At 47.8% G+C, this 19,013-nt stretch overlaps 1 protein-coding gene across 1 annotated transcript in view; it reads left to right on the top strand.

Moving 5' to 3' along the window:
- Acsbg1 (acyl-CoA synthetase bubblegum family member 1) overlaps positions 1 to 18,557 on the top strand; it is a 58,740-nt gene extending 40,183 nt beyond the window's left edge. The window contains exons 6-14 of the mRNA XM_038324260.1: positions 2,281 to 2,361; positions 2,451 to 2,600; positions 2,886 to 3,062; positions 7,173 to 7,354; positions 8,850 to 9,080; positions 10,170 to 10,387; positions 14,661 to 14,800; positions 15,278 to 15,524; positions 18,472 to 18,557. Of these exons, the coding sequence (XP_038180188.1) occupies positions 2,281 to 2,361; positions 2,451 to 2,600; positions 2,886 to 3,062; positions 7,173 to 7,354; positions 8,850 to 9,080; positions 10,170 to 10,387; positions 14,661 to 14,800; positions 15,278 to 15,524; positions 18,472 to 18,557 (1,512 nt within the window). The remainder of the gene's footprint in view (positions 1 to 2,280; positions 2,362 to 2,450; positions 2,601 to 2,885; positions 3,063 to 7,172; positions 7,355 to 8,849; positions 9,081 to 10,169; positions 10,388 to 14,660; positions 14,801 to 15,277; positions 15,525 to 18,471) is intronic.
- Positions 18,558 to 19,013: the final 456 nt, after the last annotated feature.

Genomic DNA, 19,013 nt, shown 5'->3' with positions numbered 1-19,013 from the left:
GAGCCATGTTTGTCACCACAACTCTGCAGAGTTTCTAGATCCATGCCACCAGCAAGAAGCATACCTTCAGCTGCTCATAAACACCATTTAAGTATTTGGAAGCAGGGTCTTTTAAAAGAGCCACATGATTTTTGCCTCTAATGCTGAGTAAGGAAGCCTCTCTTAAAGAAACCAAACCTCTGCTTGCATCTAACAAACAAAAGCCACCCAAGAAAATGCTGCTACCAAGAAGCCATGTGTGATTCTGGGTTTTGTGTGTGTGTGTGTGTGTGTGTGTGTGTGTGTGTGTGTGTGTGTGTCTAGAATCCCTTCCCAAGCTCTCTCACGTTTTATGTAGATATAGTTGCCAAACGTTGGGTGCCATTTGTAGATGGAAGTTTCTGTCTGGACTGGTCCTGCAGCATTCACTACCAAATAAGCACACAGAGGCTTTTATTAATTATAAACTGTTTGGCCTATTGCTCAAGTTTATTACTAACTAGCTCTTACAATTTAAATTAACCCATAATTTTTTTATTTATTTTTTTGGTTTGTTTTGAGACAGAATTTCTCTGTATAACAGCCCTGACTGTCCTGGAACTTGCTTTGTAGACCAGACTGGCCTTGAACTCACTGAGATCCACCTGCCTCTGCCTCCCAAGTGCTGGGATTAAAGGTGTGCACCACCACTGCCTGGCAACCCATAATCTGTATCTATGCTGAACCACATGGCTTGGTGCCTTTTCTCAATAAAGCATTCTTATCTTGTTTCCTCTGTGTCTGGCTGGCCACTGCATCTCTGCCTTTCCTTCTCCCAACATTTTCCTAGTTTGTTCACTTCACCTATATTTCCTGCCTGGCTATGGGCCAATCAATGTGTTATTAGACCAATACCAGTGACAAATCTTTCCAGTATACAAGATCATTATCCCACAGCAACTTTGTCTCCAGTTTCATGAGCTCTCATCAATGAGATGTCTGTCAGCATGGCTGTTTAGCCAGTGAATCACTGACCCTAGAAAATGCCTGGAACTCTCCCTTCTGTAGCTCTCCCACCCGTTCATCTGAACTACCTTGCCCTCCTGACTCATTGCTCTCTCACATCAATTCAATATGCACGACATTAGACACACCTCCCCTACCCTTCCTCCCTGTCTTTCCTCTTCCTGCTGTCCCTCCATCTCACCCTCTCACCTCCCTCACCTTTCCCCATGCTCTTTTTCCCTCTCCCCCCACATCTTCTGACAGAACACTGAGTTTATAGATGCTCATCTCACTCATTTCTCCTCTCTCAGGAGTGTGTGTGTGTGTGTGTGTGTGTTTAACCAGGTTGATGTGTAGTCTTCATTTGTATTGGCTTGAAGTGTTTTGGTTTTTTTATTTGTTTGTCTGAAACAGTTTTACTACATAGCTCAGGTTAGCTTATGATCCTCCTGCCTCAGCCTCCTCAGTGCTAAGATAACAGGCACACACTGCCACACTTGACTGTCGGGTTTATTTCTTTCTTTTTTTTTTTTTTTTTTTTGGTTTTTTGAGACAGAGTTTCTCTGTGGCTTTGGAGCCTGTCCTGGAACTAGCTCTTGTAGACCAGGCTGGCCTCAAACTCACAGAGATCCGTCTGCTTCTGCCTCCCAAGTGCTGGGATTAAAGGCATGCGCCACCACTGCCCGGCTATGTCGGGTTTATTTCTTTCAGGTTGCTTTCAAGACTGGAAAATCATTTTTTCTCTTTTACACATAAACGTATTTGTTAAATAATTATAATATTTATATGATTCCAAAGTCAAAATTATTTGTTATACTTGAAGACATTATCCCTCCCCCTTTCGTCTTGTGCTTGTCCCCACTCTCTGCCTGTAGAAAGTCAGGGTAATGAGTTCTAACCTTCCAGAGCCCCTGTGACAAACATAAACAAATGCTTGCTTGTATGCGTGTCTGTTATTCATGTATGTTCACACCGCATTCCTTCCTCAGGCCACGAAGCCATGCTGTAGACACACATCTTTCCCACTGAGTAATTTAGGAGACACGCCGTATTGAAGTTTACACTCCCTTTGCACCTCGGTCTCTATCACCTGCACTAACCTAACACTCTGTTGTGTGACTTGTTCAATCAGGCCCTGGGTCCCCACTGTCACTGCACCCAAGTTCCCACAATGGGGAGCTGGGACAGTGATGTCCCACTGGCATTGAGGATCAGAAATAGGAGACTTTTGCTACAGCCCAACACATGCAGATGAGGCTGTTTCTACAACGTGGCCATTTTCTTGCTGAAACCCAATTTGTTTCCCTGTCGATGCAGATCTGGAAAGACTTGCCACATCTAAAAGCAGTGGTGATATACCAAGATCCCCTTCCAAAGAAGATGGCCAACGTGTACACGGTATGAGTAGCCGGCCCTAGGTGATTGGTGGGTCTGTCTGTGCCTACACGGTTGACCCAGACCAACTCCTCTGCCCTGTGTTGCCACAGATGGAAGAACTCATAGAACTGGGGCAAGAAGTGCCCGAGGAGGCCCTAGACACCATCATTGACACCCAGCAGCCCAACCAGTGTTGCGTGCTGGTCTACACATCCGGCACCACCGGAAACCCCAAGGGCGTGATGTTGAGTCAAGACAATGTAGGACAATTGCCCAGATGGGTGGGTGGGATGACTCTGGGCTGTGGTCCTGCCTCAGCAGCCTCTGGGGAAGCTTCTCGGACTGCTCAGCCTAAGGAGCCAGATGTAGGAATGCCCACCCATTTGTGGTGTAGATAAAGCCCTGCAGAGGGGAGAGGGAAGGGAGCAGGTGGGGAGGCTGTCCCTAAAGGTCTCCAGAGCCTGTAGGAATACCCGAGAGGGCACCTGCATCCTCTGGGAATCTCTATGGAAGTAGCCCAAGCTCCTGTGGCTTCCTCCCCTCAGATCACATGGACGGCCCGGTTTGGCAGTCAGGCTGGGGACATCCAGCCAGCAGAAGTCCAGCAGGAGGTTGTCGTCAGCTACTTGCCTCTCAGCCACATTGCTGCCCAGATCTACGACCTGTGGACCGGCATCCAGTGGGGAGCCCAGGTCTGCTTTGCAGATCCCGATGCCCTAAAGGTCAGTCTGTCTTCCTGACTTCTGGCCCCTTGTGTGTCCGGTGTGTGAGTCAGAGCCTACCCAGGTGTGTGCTTGAATCAATGAGCCCCGTGTACTTGCTGATTCCCAGTGCAAATAGCATTCAGAGTTCTTTCAGCGACTGTTTGCCCAGCCTGACTCAAATAACCAAACGAATAGGGAAGCTGATGACATTATATTAAGTCATATAAACTACCACCTTCGGTCTCAAACTCCATGTAGTCACAGTTTCCTAGAATATGACCATGAGATGATCAAAGGGTAGCCACAGCTTTCTGCACCCCAGTCTCATAAAATAGACCTAGTATTTTGCATCTTTATTTGAACCATGAAGAAAAATTCCCAGAAACCCCCTAGCCAGCTTCCCTGACCTGATGTCTTGGTAGCGTCAACAGTGTCACATGGTTAGTCCCAAAACAAACACTGCTGGGGGGAGCAAGCAGCATGTCTTTGTTTGGCTATGGTTGCTGTTGTTGTTGTTGGTGGTGGTGGTGGTGGTGGTGGTAGTGTGTGTGTGTGTGTGTGTGTGTGTGTGTGTGTATGTGTGTGATATACTCTTGTTCTCACCTGTGCACATACCTCTGAAGGCTAGTCAACATGGGCTGGTTTCTTCTTTAATTCTCCATTTTTTAAATTATAAAATTTAAGATTTTTGAAAATTGTTTAAAGTATGTATTGTGTCACATCCATGAAGACCAGAAGAAGGCATAGAGCCATGGTACTAGACATCGGGCAGTTGTGAGCTACCTCATGTGGGTGCTGGAAACTGAACTCTGGTCTTCTGGAAGTGCACTAAGCACTCTTAGCTGCTGAGCTGTCTCTTCCACCACATCTACTTTATTTTATTTTTTTTTCTTTTGAGACAGGCTTGCCCCCCCACTGTAGTAAATCAAGTGAAATTGTTTTAATAATGCTGAATTCAACCCTACAGAGGCAGAATTTTAACCTACATATTTGATCTATTTTTTAAATATTTATCTTGCTTTATGTGTATGAATGCCTTGCCTGCATGCATGTGTGTGTCCCTGGTACCCTCAGAGGTGAGAAGACAGAAGAGGACGTTGGATCTGCTGGAACTGAAGTCGTGGATGCTTGTGGAGCATCATGTGGGTACTGAGAACTGGACCCAGCTCCTTTGCCATTGTAGAATTAGTATTTTTAAATAAGTTTTATTTTTACATCTATCTATCTATCTATCTATCTATCTATCTATCTATCTATCTATTTTTTTTGAGACAGGGTCTCACTGTAAACCTCTGGCTGTTCTGGAACTATGTAGACCAGGCTGACTTCGAATTCACAGAGATCTGTCTGTCTCTGTTTCCTAAGATCTGGGATTAAAGGCATGTGCCACTATGCCTGGCTTATTTTTTAATTTTGAGACCATAGTATATTTATAACATTTCTTCCTTCCTTCCCTCCAAATTCTTCTATATACCCCTCCCTGCTCTCTTTCAAATTCATGGCCTCTTTTCCACTAATTGTTATTGCTTGCACATAAATGTATTCCTAGATATAACCCGCTCAGTCTGTATAATATTACTTTTCTCTGTGTGTTTTCAGGGCTGACCATTTGGCCCCGGCAAACAGTTGGTGTGTTCCTCTCCCATCGCCAGCTTTCCTCAGTTGTCTGTAGTTTCTTGTGTAGGATTGTGGCCTTGTGGGCTTTTTCCTGTACACTACAGTGTATCTGTTGATGCTCCCCTTGGTCAGCTTGCATGTGGGCAGTCCTGTTGGGGAGACTTTACGGATGGAGCTTCTGGCACATCTAGGAGACACAGTGTCACAGAAAACTCCCTGATCCTCCAGCTCTATGCTCTGTCCGCCTCTCTTCTGCAATGTTTCCTAAGCCTCGACTGTGGACGTGCTTTGTAGATGTATCTACTGGGGCTGTGATTTTCTGAACTGGTTCTGTCTATTGCAAAGGGAAGGTTCCTTGATAAGGAGTGAGGGCAAGACTTCTCTGTGGGTACAAGGACAAATACTTGTAGATTGTTGTTAGTGAATATGCTGGTTTAGTGAATTAAGGGCTTGCAGAATCTCCTCAAACAACCAGGACTTAACGAGGCTTCCAGTTAACTGGGATACCAGGCATGGCATCTCTCTTATTAAGTACAGTTAAAGAGCTGCTGTTGGTTACTATCAAAATATGCACACTGCTACTGTACCTTTAGGGTTACGAGGCCATGCTGGTCGCTGATGTGGTCCATAGGCATCGTAGCTGGGTAGGACTGTTGGTTGCCTTCCTCCTTCAGTAGCTTGCATGGCACCTTTTGATACCATGAAAGCTAGTCCTCGGGAGGCGGGCATTCGGGTCAGCTCCAGTTCAGGGATTTACTTTCCATCTCTGAGTGGTAACCGAGGGCAATAGCAATAGGCTGTATTTGGGGAGTCTCTTAGACAGCCCTGGTCAACAGCTGTAAAGAAGGCTTCTCATACCAAGTATTTGGGGTTTTTTGTTGTTGTTGTTGTTGTTGGATGGTCTTTGTCTCTTGGGAGGAAGATTGTCAGTCCAAATGAGAAAAGTTTATTTAAACTATATATGTTTATTCATACATGGAATTGTGTATTGCATTTTGGATGACTAGCTCACAGCATGACTCCTTGTGGATTTTCCAGGCATCCATGTTTTCAAGCTCCCCATCTTCTATATTTCCCTAGAGAGCCCATCCCTTCCCATTCCCCCATTCGGTAACTTGTACCCTGCTGTTCACCTCTCTCTTGTTCTCAGTCCCTGTGTCCTGGCAATGGTCCTGTGTTACTTTCCTGGCTTCTGTAGTTACTATAGGCTGTGTGCTCATCTGAAGATTGGGAGCAAGGTGCCTCCAGTGGGAGAGAACATGTGACATCTGTCTTTCTGAGTCTGGGCTACCTCACTGGATATGATTTTTTTCTAGTTTCATCCACTTACCTTCAGAGTTTATGATTTCATTTTTCTACGCGACTGAATAATAACGTATCTGTACACCACATTTTCATTATCCAATGTCGGACACTGATGTGAGACAAGGCCTCTCACTGAGCCTGGAGTTCCCCATCTCGGTGAGAACTTTCGGTTGCGGAGTCCCTGGGATCCACTCTCCCAGCGTGAGGTTTCAGGCACATGTGCAGTGACCATCTTTTTTAGAAGAGCCCTGAAGCCAGGTTCTCATGCTCTCACAGCTGAGCCATCTTCCTAGCTCCTTTGTTTGGTTTTTAATTAATTTTAAACTTATGCTTATTTATTTTTGAAACAGGGATACACATACACACATATGGAGGGAAGGAGGGAGGGAGGGAGAGAGAGAGAGAGAGAGAGAGAGAGAGAGAGAGAGAGAGAGAGAGAGAGAGAGAGAGAGCTCTGCCTGACCTGGAACTCACTGTGTAGATCAAGTTGGCCTGAACTCACAGATATCCACCTGCCTCTGCCTCCCGACTGCTGGGATTAAAGGCAAATACCACCACATCCTATTTTTATTTATTTATTTATTGTATTTGTAGAGAGTACTGCAGGTCTTTTGTGTCTATAGTGTACAGTGTGTACGTCAGAGGAAACTTCCGGGGACCAGTTGCATCCTTCACCATGTGGGTTCTGAGAATAAAGCCATGTAGTCAGGTTCAGCCACAGACCCCTTGATCCACTGAACTACCCCGCTGGCCCTTGTTTTTGTCTATTTGCTTATGTTTTGTTTTATATGTCTGTTTGTCTTGAGATAGGCTCTTATTAGGTAGCTCAGGCTGGCTTTAACTTGCTATGTGCCCACCCTGGGCCTCGAACTCATAGTCCTCCTGCTTCAGCCTCCTAAGTGTTGGGATTACAAATATTCATCACAGTATGTGGCAAAATTAGGTTATCGTGTTTGAATTAGACAGACGCAGACAGATCTGAGGGATCCAGGTGCTGCTCAGGCATCTGGATACAGTGATCCACCAGGGACACCAAAGTTCTGCAGTCGACAAGGAGATGCAGCTGTTGAACTACACCCATCGCATGCGCACAAACTGGGTGCAAGCCTGTGCGCATCCACAGGCACGCCGGCATGGAGCATTTAGACTGTGAGGCTTGTGTCTGCAGGCCTGGTACCACCTCTGCTTCTCTCTGGCCTTGAGCAGGGGAGCCTGGTGAACACACTGCGGGAGGTGGAGCCCACATCCCACATGGGGGTGCCTCGTGTGTGGGAGAAGATCATGGAAGGGATCCAGGAGGTGGCAGCACAGTCTGGCTTCATCCGGCGCAAGATGCTGCTATGGGCCATGTCCGTGACCTTGGAACAGAACCTCACTTGCCCTAGCGAGTAAGTTGGGGGCAGGAGTCCTGGGGAGGTGCAGGGCCAGCGCATACACAGTAATAAGCAAGAATCTAATAGGCTGTCCTGGTTCCAGAGGACTTCAGCTTGGGGAAACGTTGTAGTAGTCTCTCTGTATCTGGGCTTGTAACTCTGATACCATTGCAAACCTGGGGGCTTTAGCTGGGAAGACTGGCTTGACTTTTTTTTCTTTTTTCTCTTTTTTTTTTTTTTGTTTTGTTTTTTTGAGACAGGGTTTCCCTGTAGTTTCTAGAGCCTGTCCTGGAGCTAGCTCTTGTAGACCAGGCTGGCCTCAAACTCAGAGATCTGCCTGCCTCTGCCTCCCGAGTGCTGGGATTAAAGGCGTGCGCCACCACCGCCCGGCCTTGACTTTTTTTCTTAAGAACTCACCCTCTTAGGGAGAGCTAGCTCTTGCAAACTGCTTGCCCTCAGTAGCTGGCTTCCGTGATACAGGCCTAGCCACTCCAGTTTTCCCAGCAGTCCATTTGACTACTCAGCTCGTTCCCAAATCCCTTCCGCTTGCTTATTATTATAACTTTTTGTTTATTATTTTTGTTTGTTTGGTTTTTGTTTTTTGGGGTTTTATTTTTTTGGTTTTTTGTTTGTTTGTTTTCGAGACAGGGTTTCTCTGTAACTTTGGAGCCTGTCCTGGAACTAGCTCTTGTAGACCAGGCTGGCCTTGAATTTACAGAGATCCGCCTGCCTCTGCCTCCTGAGTGCTGGGATTAAAAGCATGCGCCACCACTGCCCAGGGAGACAAAGTCTTAATATGTAGCCCAGGCTAGCCTAAAATTCAGGATTCTCCTTCCTCGGCCTTCCAGGTGTTGGGGTTATAGATGTAGACCATCACATCTGCCTCATGATTTCTTTTTAAATTCCCATACAGAGGACATCTGGCCTTGTTTCAACATAAAAACTCTTTTCAAGTTGAGCATCCAGCTTAGAGTGCTGATCGAGCAAGCACAAAGCTCTGGCTCAGGTCAAAGAGGGAGGGGAGGAGCAGAGGGGGCTTCCTTTATAAGTGTGTCTTCTGAGGCAGTGTCAGCTTTGTGGCAGAGATGCAGACACATCTGTTCACCTACAGTATCATTCACACGCCAGGCCTGGGGGAAGGATGGATGGGCAGGTCTGTGATCCCAGCACTTAGGAGACTGAGGCTGAGAATGGGCAGTTAAGCTATGCTCAGCCACAGCGTAAGTTCAAGGCCTGAGTAAATTCGTGAGACTGTCTCAAAAGAAAAAAAAAATCAAGAAGAAAGGGCTGGAGAGACGGCTCAGCTTGTTTGACTCCATGACATGTTTGCATGCAACCCGGAGGAGTCACGCTTATAATCACACACAAATTCATGTTGTGTACCAGGTCAGTATCCAAACTGTTCTCAGTTCATGACAGCAGACAGCTTCAATGGCCATGCCAGCGTGTGCGCCTGTGAGTGTCTTTGTTTTTCTTTCTGTGGACCGTTCTTTCCTCCACCCCCTCACAGTGACCTGAAGCCCTTCACAAGCAGACTGGCGGATTACCTAGTATTAGCCAAGGTCCGTCAGGCTCTGGGCTTTGCCAAGTGTCAGAAGAACTTCTATGGAGCAGCCCCCATGACTGCAGAGACACAGCGCTTCTTTCTGGGCCTTAACATCCGCCTGTACGCAGGCTATGGCCTCAGCGAGAGCACAGGCCCCCACTTCATGTCGAGCCCCTACAACTACCGACTGTACAGGTAAGGTCTGAGCTTGGGACACATCAAGAGCTCAGGTGTCCTTGCTGACACGCTTTGGTGCCTTGGGGGACTGTCCCTCTTTCTCCCCCTTCCACACTGGAGCCTTGGCCTCAAGTGCCAACAGGGCCATCTTGGGCCAAGTCCCTTGTTTGCCCTCCTTCACCTAGATAGGTAGTCTTTGCCACTGTGACATGTGCCCTGTGGCTGAAAACACCTAAGCTGATGAGACCAGGAGTCCCTGGTGAAGAAACCTCCTTCTTCCATTTCTCCCAGTAGGGTAGGGAATTCTAGACTGTGTCCCAGGAGAGCTGACAGACAGGCTCCTGCTGGGGTGGGACTGAGAGTCAGGGCAGGCTTCTGGAAGGCAGGGAGGGCAGTCAGCTCTGGGGAAGGATTTAAGAGTGGTCTGTTGTCGTTGGCAACTCCCTCTGAATCGGTATGATAGTGCTCCAGCTTTACTATTAGCATTTTGGCCATTCATTCATTCACTCACTCATTCATTTGATGAAAACCCTAAGGTACTAATTAAAATACGAAACCCCTCTGCTTTTAAGATGGCTCAATAGGTAACTCATTTGCCATACAATGAGAATCCGAGTTCATATCCCCTGCACCCATGTAGAAAGCCAAATGGGAGGCAGGTCCAAGTGGGCCACTGTGAGTTCAAGGCCAGCCTGGTCTGTGTAATAAGTTTCCATTGAGGCAGAAATACATAGTGAGAACCTGTCTTTAGTGTCATGGTGCATGCCTAGTCCTAATGCCTGGGATATGGAGATAGAAAGAGCTCTAGAGTTCCCTGGCTGGCCACTCTCAAATTGCTGAGTCCCAGTTTCAACCAGCAATCATGTCCAAAAAAAAAAAAAAAATCAAGTCAACTGTGATAGAGGAATATACCCAACATTGACCTCTGGCTCACACACACGCACACACAGACACACACACACTCACACACAATTACTCTTAAGTCTTAAAAAGCGATCCTGAGAGGGGACCCCTGCCACCAGTGAAGATAGAGAAGTTGGAGATCCCAGAGAGCCCCAGCAGGGGCTGACCCAGAACTTTCTCCGCCCTTGTCTCTCTCATCACCAGCTCTGGCAAGCTGATCCCTGGCTGCCGGGTGAAGCTGGTGAATCAGGATGCCAACGGCATTGGTGAGATCTGCCTGTGGGGCCGCACCATCTTCATGGGCTATCTGAACATGGAGGACAGAACATGTGAGGCCATTGACTCGGAAGGCTGGCTACACACGGGTGACATGGGCCGTCTGGATTCTGATGGCTTCCTCTACATCACTGGGCGCCTCAAAGGTGAGCCGTCCTGCCCTGGGGCACAACGAGGGCAGAAATAAGTCTACCCCAACGCCCTCTGTTGCCATTACCATCCCTGAACCCTCCGTGAGTGTTGCGTGACTCTACCAGCATCAGCTCTGGGGCGAGTATTTTCACAATAAATAAGGACATCCAGAGAAATTATGTAGCTACTTCAGGGCCACCTAGATAGTGAATGGGAGACCTGGGATTTACTTCCCCAGATGAAACAAGACAAGCCTCCAGGAGACTCCAAGGCATAAGTATTATGAATTTTTATGTAGAAACACAAAATGTGACAGAGAGTAGGGTAGAGTGGATACAAAATTTGAAATAAAACGTGAAACTTCAAAGGCAGAGAAAGGGAAGTTATAGAAACTCCTCCATGGAAAGACGTTTGTATAGTACCATAGCCCCCAGGTGGCAAGCCCACTCTTTCCGGAACTTACACGGGCAGGGGTGCAGCTCAACCTGGGTTCCAAGGAGGCTCTGGTCCTTTGTGGATGCCAGAGGTGGCTGTACTTGCCAGTGAGCCTCAGCAGGAAAACCCTGGCCCTGGAGCAGCAGGTAGCTGCTATGGAGGAGTGGCACTTCCGCCACCTAGTGTTCACTCTTGTAATGACAAATGAGGAAACCCGCATTCTAGCCCTGGGAGGGAACAGCCTTGATTTTAGACAGTGTGGTGAACATGGTTTTCGATAAGAATCCAGATCCCTTCTCTCCAGAAACATACAATTAGGCCAGTACTGTCCACCCAAGCCGCCCTTTCCTCTCTGTCCCTCAGTGTCACCTTTCTCTTCTGCCAAGTGACTGTCCGTGAGCCAACGTCGGGACAGTTCTGTTTCCGGGCACAATCTCCCCTTGAGTGGCTGTAGGGGCGGGGGCTGGTGTCTGCGTCTGTGGTTCTGCAGCCGTGAACTTGCTCTCCACGGTGACTTTGAACATTTGCCTTTGGATTACATTGCTTTCACTGCTCAAGTGTATCCAGTAGATTGGCTTAAATGATGACTTTCATCTCGTTGAACTTGAAGATAAGTTTTGTGAGGTTGTGCGTCTTTTGGAGTTGAGTCTGCCAGTCCCTAAATGTGCATGCTGTCTCTCCCCTCTCTGGTTACTAACATCTTTTGACTTTTCTCTCAACGGTGTATTCTAGTGTTCAGTATAGAATTTTTTCATCCCTTCACTAATATCCACTTGGAGAATTTTATTTGTATGCTATTGTAAGTAATGGCATTTAACATTTTTTGTTTCTCAATTTGTTCGTTGCTGAGATACAGAACACAATTACCTGTTTTTTATATATTGGTCTTGGGTCAAATGATCTTTTCCTTATTCTATGGATTAAATACAGGTACTTGAGCAGGCTAGGTGAGAACCCTGCTATGACCTACCGCCCAGACTCTTACTTTTTTGCCTGAGAACAGGGTCATGCTAATGCCTAGGCTGGCCTCGAACTTTTAATCTTTGTGCTTAAGCTTGCCAAGTGGCTGAGATTGCGAATGTCACCGGGCCTGCTTCAAGTGACTTACGGAGTCCACAGAGTAGTTGTCCTGGAGTCTTGTGCTTCTTTTGTTGCCATTTGCTCATTTGTTGGCTCATTTATTAAGCAGGGACTTGCTAGGTAGTCCGAGCTGGCCTAGCACTCCCAGCAATCCTTCTGCCTCACCCTCCTGATGGCAGGGACCACAGGTTTTGTGTCACATGCATGACCACTATTTATTCTTTTGAAGTTCTGGGGAATGAAACCAGGACATTGCCCTCAGCAGGCAAGTGCTCTCTCACCACTGAGCGGCCTCTCCAACCCTCTTGCCAGGTCTAGCATGTGTGCCCTTTTGAATTTCCTATGGAAATCACGTTGTCTGTACACAGTGACAATTTTATTCCTTCCTTTTCTCTCATCATCATTGCCATTATTTTTATTTATATTTATTATTATTATTATTATTATTATTATTGCATTCTCACCCAGGCTAGGAAGACCTTTTCTGTCACAGTGTTCACAGTGTTGGACAGAAATGGCAATAGTTGTGCTGGGTTAGACCCCGATCACCAGCCATAAAAAGAACAGAACATTGTGTGGTAGAGACAGTTCCTGATTTGTTCCTGATCTCAGCAGAACAGCTTCAACATTTTAAAACATTTTCTAATTCTAACGTTTTCTTTGCATGTGCACACAAGTGCACACATGCCATGACTCATGTGTGGAGGGCTGAGGTCAACTTTCAGCCGTCAGTTTTTCCCTTCCGCCTTATTGAAGCGGGGCCTCTCTTAATTTTGCTGCCCTGCATACTCTAAGCTAGCTACCCACGAACTTCTGGGATAATTCTCTTATCTCCACCTCCCGCCTCACTGTAGGAGCATTGGGATTACAAATGTACACTACCTGATTTTTCAGGGGTCAGGGGAATTGAACTTGGGTCATCAGGCTTGCTCAGCTAATACTTTCACCTGCCGTGCCTACCCCAGGGCCTATCCTCTATAGCTTAGTGCTAAGTATGTTTGCTACAGAGCTGTTGAAGGTATTCTTCACTAGATTTAGGAAATTCCATTCCGTGTTAGTTGTCTAGAGGGTTTTAGTCATTTAGTAAAAATGCTGGTAGTGGGAACGGTGGGAGAAACAGAGAAAGGCGGGCATGAGGCTCACAGAAATAGTTATGAGCGAGGGTAGAACTGTCCACCAGGTTTCCAGAGTTTGGTTTTCTCTGCCTCCTGCTGCTCCAGCAAACCCTAATCATTTGAACTCGTGTGGATTCCTCTCTGGCCAGTTTATCCCCTTAACAACTCCCATGGCCTCAGTCACTGGAATATTCTAAAACATTGCTGAGAGTTCTCAGTGCTTGCCGTCTGCAGGGAGGCCTTGCGGTCATTGATCCCGAGCCCTCTTCGCCCTGGTTGACTCACTGCCTCCGTTCCCAAAGGCTATGTGCTTCTATGGCTCTGCCTGTCAAGCCTCTCTCCATGGGTCTCATCTGTGGACCACACGGTTCCTGTCTCCAGTGAACCGTGAACTCCTCTTGTTCTGATCTGCGCCTACTGTCAGGCTGGGCCTGTGAACAGTGTGGCCAGTGACCGCTTTTGAATTAGATAACACAGGAGGATAGGAGACAGTCCCACACACCAGTCAAAGTGTGTTTCATGCATTTGTTTTATATAATTTTAACCTTTTTTTTTTTTTTTTTTTTTTTTTTTTTTTTTTTTTTTTCTAAAAGGCAGTGGGTTTGTTTACCTGCTGACTGGACCTAGGGAAAGAAGAAGAATTTTTCGGCTTCTCTCGGCCTTGCCCACAGCGCTGCTTCAGTTTCTGGAAATGCAGGGAGTGTGGGCATATAAGGAAAGGAAAGGTGTCAGAATCTTGTCCTGGGAGATGGCTCTTCCCCTGGTAGTTAGGGTTTCGGTGCTCTCACACCGAGCACAGAGTTCACTGGGAAGATTTTCAGTGTTTGGTTCTGTTGAGTTGATCGCTGTCTAGCCTGAAAATCTGTCATAGCTCAGGACAGAAGACGGTGACCTTGAATGGCGTGCTGTGGTCTTGGCCTTTCCCACAGACACCATAAGTAATGAATGAAACACAAGCCCGGGTAGGTAGAGCTCAGAGAAGGGAGCAGTGAGAACGGGGCGGGGCAGACCGGGATGGGAGGCGGGGACGGGAGGCGGGGACAGGGGAGGGGTAGCCTGTTGATGATAATGCCAAGCAACATCTGGAAGCTGGCAGTGGCGAGGAGAGGTCTGTCCGGAGGGAATGTGATGAGCAGCAGGGAAAGGGGAATGTAAAAGTGCTGGGTCTCAGAACCGAACTGGGTGTAAACCTGAGGTTTGTCACTCAGCACCATGCGGCAATGGACGAGTTACTTCTGGCCTCTGCTTCCTCTCTGCTGATCGAGCCCCCCATTAGAGGCCGACTGTGGGAACGGAATAAAGTGCTCTGGGTAAAGCTCCGACCTGTGTAGCCCAAACCATGCACCTGGGCACGACTGTCTTATAATCGACTGGCAGTTAGCGAGCAGAGGCCGGGAGGGGGAATGTCCCTGGCTGAGCAGGGATGGAGAAAGAGGTTAAGAAGCACCATGGGATGAGCTGGCCGAGCACAGAGGGACTTGGGCAATAGGCTGAGGAATGGGTGACATAGTAAGCATTTGTCCTCAAGGGCTGCTGGAGGGTCGGGGCCTGCTTCATGGCTCCGACAAGGGCATCTCTAGCACTGCACTCGCTGCTCAGGCCTCTCCAGCTGTGGCCTAGGAGTGTGGTTCAGTCTGGACCTGACTTGCCTCTGCAGAATTAATCATCACTGCGGGTGGGGAAAATGTGCCCCCGGTGCCCATTGAGGAGGCCGTGAAGACAGAGCTGCCCATCATCAGTAGTGCCATGCTGATAGGGGACCAGAGGAAGTTCCTGTCCATGCTGCTGACTCTGAAGGTATGTCAAGGGCCCCGGCTGTGGGGGAGTATGGAGCAGGAGGGTGGTCTGCAGTGTAGCCCAAGGTGCTCCTGGCATACAGTTTTATCCTGGCATCACTCAGCCATTGCTGTGCACTGTGAGGGAGGGTGGAGATTCCTCCGCCCCATGGGCTACTGAGATGATCCTTCCACTCGCCAGTACATTCCAGTTTGCAAAGGTCTGGCTGCCCACCCACATGCTCAGAGCCTCAGCATCACAACCAGGGAGGAAGACTGGCCCCTACTGAACAGGTGCTGACATCACCAGCCAAGATTTAACCCTCCACCCACTGTTTTTCCCGCCACTCCTCCAGGACAAGCACAGAACCTTGCCCACCCTAGACACATCACTCTAAAACCGAGTCCACAGGAGTTCCCACCTTGTTCCTGTGACATCCTCCCAAACCAGAGCATGGTTCTGTGGACAGGGAGAGACCCTCATCTGTCTTCTTTTCAGTGCACGCTGGACCCAGAGACATCTGAGCCAACAGACAACCTGACGGAGCAAGCTGTGGAGTTCTGCCAGAGGGTGGGCAGCAGGGCCAGCACCATATCCGAGATTGTGGGGCCGAGAGATGAGGCTGTGTACCAGGCCATCCAGGAAGGGATCCAGAGGGTGAACGCGAATGCGGCAGCCCGGCCCTACCACATCCAGAAGTGGGCCATTCTCAAACGTGACTTCTCCATCTCCGGTGGAGAACTGGGTAAAGTTTTCTGTTCACTGTTCCTGGGGCTGTGCGGGAGGGCAACACCCATGGCATGGCAGTGGGGAAGTAGCCATGCCAACAGAAGGTGTCAGACAGGGCTTTGGACAGCATCTGAGCTGGGTGCCTCTGATTGTGTTAGTCCGAAAAACAGTCACTTTCAAATCCACTGGATGCAACCACCTTAGATTAGAAATACTAAGAGGAAAAATTTTATCTGCCCTGAACATATGCAGTTTTTTAATCTAAATAATAATCCTCGCAAAATATTTACAGTGTCTTAGGTATCAAAAGTCATCTAGAGACAACTTAGAAGCATAAAGGAAGACAGGCTGGTCCTGTGCAGATACCTGTCATTTCACACATGGGGCCAGAACACTGGACTCTGGTGTTGGGGTAGGGAACTCCCGAAACCTGTGAGCACGGGATGAGTGTATTACACATGTGGCAGAACTTATCAGTATGAACACGAAATGTTTAGCTTTGCCTTAACCATGAGACTCTATTGTGCTGAATGAGAGATAGTGCAGCCATTAGGTACACACCACAGCCCTGCTATGAGACCGCAGTGAGACCGCTATAGTCTGTGACATCAGCCACGTGGCTGCTAAAAGGATAGAACTATCTGGGTCACAGCCCAAGCCCAGAAGAGCCTGTGGTGCAGCCCCATGTGACCAGAGGAGTCTCTCCTAGCTATTGGGCATTTTGGGGTGCTCATGGCACCTTGGTGAGACTCTCAAATTCACACACACTGAAAGTAGTCACACTGACCACAGCAATGCTCAGCTGTACCAGAGATGCTGGGAATACACAATCAGATTTGTTCACATTAAATGCACGGGCAACTGAGTGGAAGGTGTCTTCTCCAGGCAGCTCATAAAGACCCTAACCTCAATGTTTCTAGTTGAGGTTGAGTTATGCACAAAAAGGACTTTAAGTTACCCAGCACCTTAAGTTGAAAACTGATTTGAAATAATGAAATATGCATTATTATAATTATAAACATTATCTCCTGTTGACAGAGGTTTCGGCCCTGTCCGGTCCCATAGCCATTCAGTCCCAAAGAAACACACAGAGGTCTACATTAATTATAAACTGGTTGGCCTATTAGCTCAGGCTTCTTATTAACTCTTGTAACTTATATTAGCCCATAATTCTTGTCTATGTTAGCCACATGACTTGGTACCTTTTATCAGTGAGGCAGTCACATCTTGCTTCCTCTGTGTCTGGATGACAACTGCAGACTGAGCCTTTCCTCGTCCCAGAATTCTCCTTTTTTTTCTTTCTTCTTTTGGTTTTTCGAGACAGGGTTTCTCTGCAGCTTTTTTAGAGCCTGTCCTGGAACTAGCTCTTGTAGACCAGGCTGGACTCGAACTCACAGAGATCCGCCTGCCTCTGCCTCCTGAGTGCTGGGATTAAAGGCGTGTGCCACTACCGCCCGGCAATTCTCCTGTTTTGGTCACCCCACCTCTACTTCCTGTCTGATCTCCCTGCCTATACTTCCCACTTGGCTACAGGCCAATCAGCATTTTGTTAAAGCAGTGCAACTGATAAATCTCTACAGGGTACAAGATCATTGTGCCACAGCCATCTCCATTTTGGTGGGCCAAGAATCTGGAGCGACTGATCTGAGTGGCCAGTCTGGGAGTTTTCTGTGATACTAGTCAGGGCGGGCTGAGTGGTGGACACCTGGAGCCCAGGATGTACTTGCTGCCCACTCATATAACTGATCACTCAAGCCAGCTCAGCAGGCAAGACTTCAGCAGACCTCCGCACAGGCTGCATGCATGTCGTAGCAGGGCAGCTGGTTTACCCAGGAATGATCTGAGAGGATGCTTGAGACGGAGGCCATGTGATTGCGCCATCATTTGCAGTTGGTGCTCTGCATGCACAGGTCCCACATCTATGGATCTAATCAGATCAAAAACTTAAAAAAAATAATTATATTACTATGTAGACCCTCCCTGATTCTTTCCCCCAGTACTGGGATTGACTCTAGGACCTCCAACACGCCAGGCAAGGGCTCTAACGCTGAGCTGTCTCCCTGGTTCTTTTTAAATTTTGAGACAAAGTCTTACTAAATTGCCCAGGCTGGCGGTCCTGAACTCACTGTAGCTCAGGCAGGCCTTGAACTTGTGATCATCCTGTCTCAGCCTCCTGAGTAGCTCGGATTACAGAGCACAAAGGTCTGATTAGGCAGACATTTTCCCCCATTATATTAACATGCCATTCGTACTGCATTTGGTATTCTGAGCAGTCTAGAGATGGTTTGGAGTGTATGGATTTGCATGGGCTTTGTGCAAAAAAAAAAAAAGGATTTCTAGCTTAGGTATCTGAAAAAGGGTTTCTGGACTCATACACCCATATTCTGAGAGATGGGTGTGTTCATGCAAGGGAGAATCAGTTGAGGATCATGTTGGGGATACTACTTCATTATGTAATGGGGGAAATAAAAGAACAAAAGTCACTTCTGCTCCTGAAAATGGCACTCTATCACCTCCTCTGTATCCTATTGGCTGCAGACCAGCCCTAATTCACTGTGCCACAGGGAGGCTCGGCAGATAATGCTGAGGGACTCTTGCTTCAGAGGCTGGCTGGAGCGCACACCCTACTTCTCTGGCTTACTTCCTGTCTCCTGGGTCTCCTGTGAGATCTCTTACTTTTCTACTGCTGTGATAAAACACCATGACCAGGCAACGTAGAAAAGCGTTAAATGGGCTTACAGTTTCAGAGGGTTAAGAGTCCACAACAGCAGAGCAAAGGCCTGACAGCAAAAACAGCCTACCCCATGACACACCTCCTCCAAGATCTCCTAACCCTCCCCCAACAGTTCACCAACTGGGCACTAAGTACTCAAACATATGAGCTTTTGGAGGCCATTTTTATTCAAACCATACCTTCTCAAGTCATCATAGGCTTCATTCCTTTCTTTCAATTTTTGTTTTAGGCCCCACCATGAAACTGAAACGGCTCACGGTTCTGGAGAAGTACAAAGATATCATCGATTCCTTTTATCAAGAGCAGAAACAGTAGTCAGGGGCCATGCTCTTGGCATCTGCTGGAGGGAGGACGGTTGGTGTCTCCCCGCTTGGACACAGGAGCTTCTGAGAAGCGGGTTTCACCCCTAGTTCAGGGCACAGCACTGACATCTCCAATACCTTAACCACTGCTCCTGTTCAGGTGTCAGAGAGACCACTCTCCTTCTGGAAGAGAAGACTTCATTTTGGCCTCAGTCCAGGCAGACTTACAAGGTTCTAGTCCTCGGAACAGGTCTACCAGGGCTGGCTGCTGGAGAGGGAAAAGGAATGACAGCCCCATTACTAATGTGTGCTTCAGAGACAGCAGTGGCAGCTTGTCTAATGGCCTCACTTAACTCTGGCATCTTCTCGGACGCTAGTACCAGGCTCTCCTCTTTAAACACAATAGGCTTGACGCTTAACAAACTGCTCCTGCCTATGTGGCTGTATTTAATTGTAATTTTGAGTATTA

The sequence above is a fragment of the Arvicola amphibius genome, chromosome 3, assembly GCF_903992535.2.
Source record: "Arvicola amphibius chromosome 3, mArvAmp1.2, whole genome shotgun sequence".
NCBI classification, from domain to species: Eukaryota; Metazoa; Chordata; class Mammalia; order Rodentia; family Cricetidae; genus Arvicola; species Arvicola amphibius.
The sequence above is the reverse complement of the archived record's forward strand: the minus strand, read 5'-3'. Positions and strand labels throughout refer to the sequence as shown.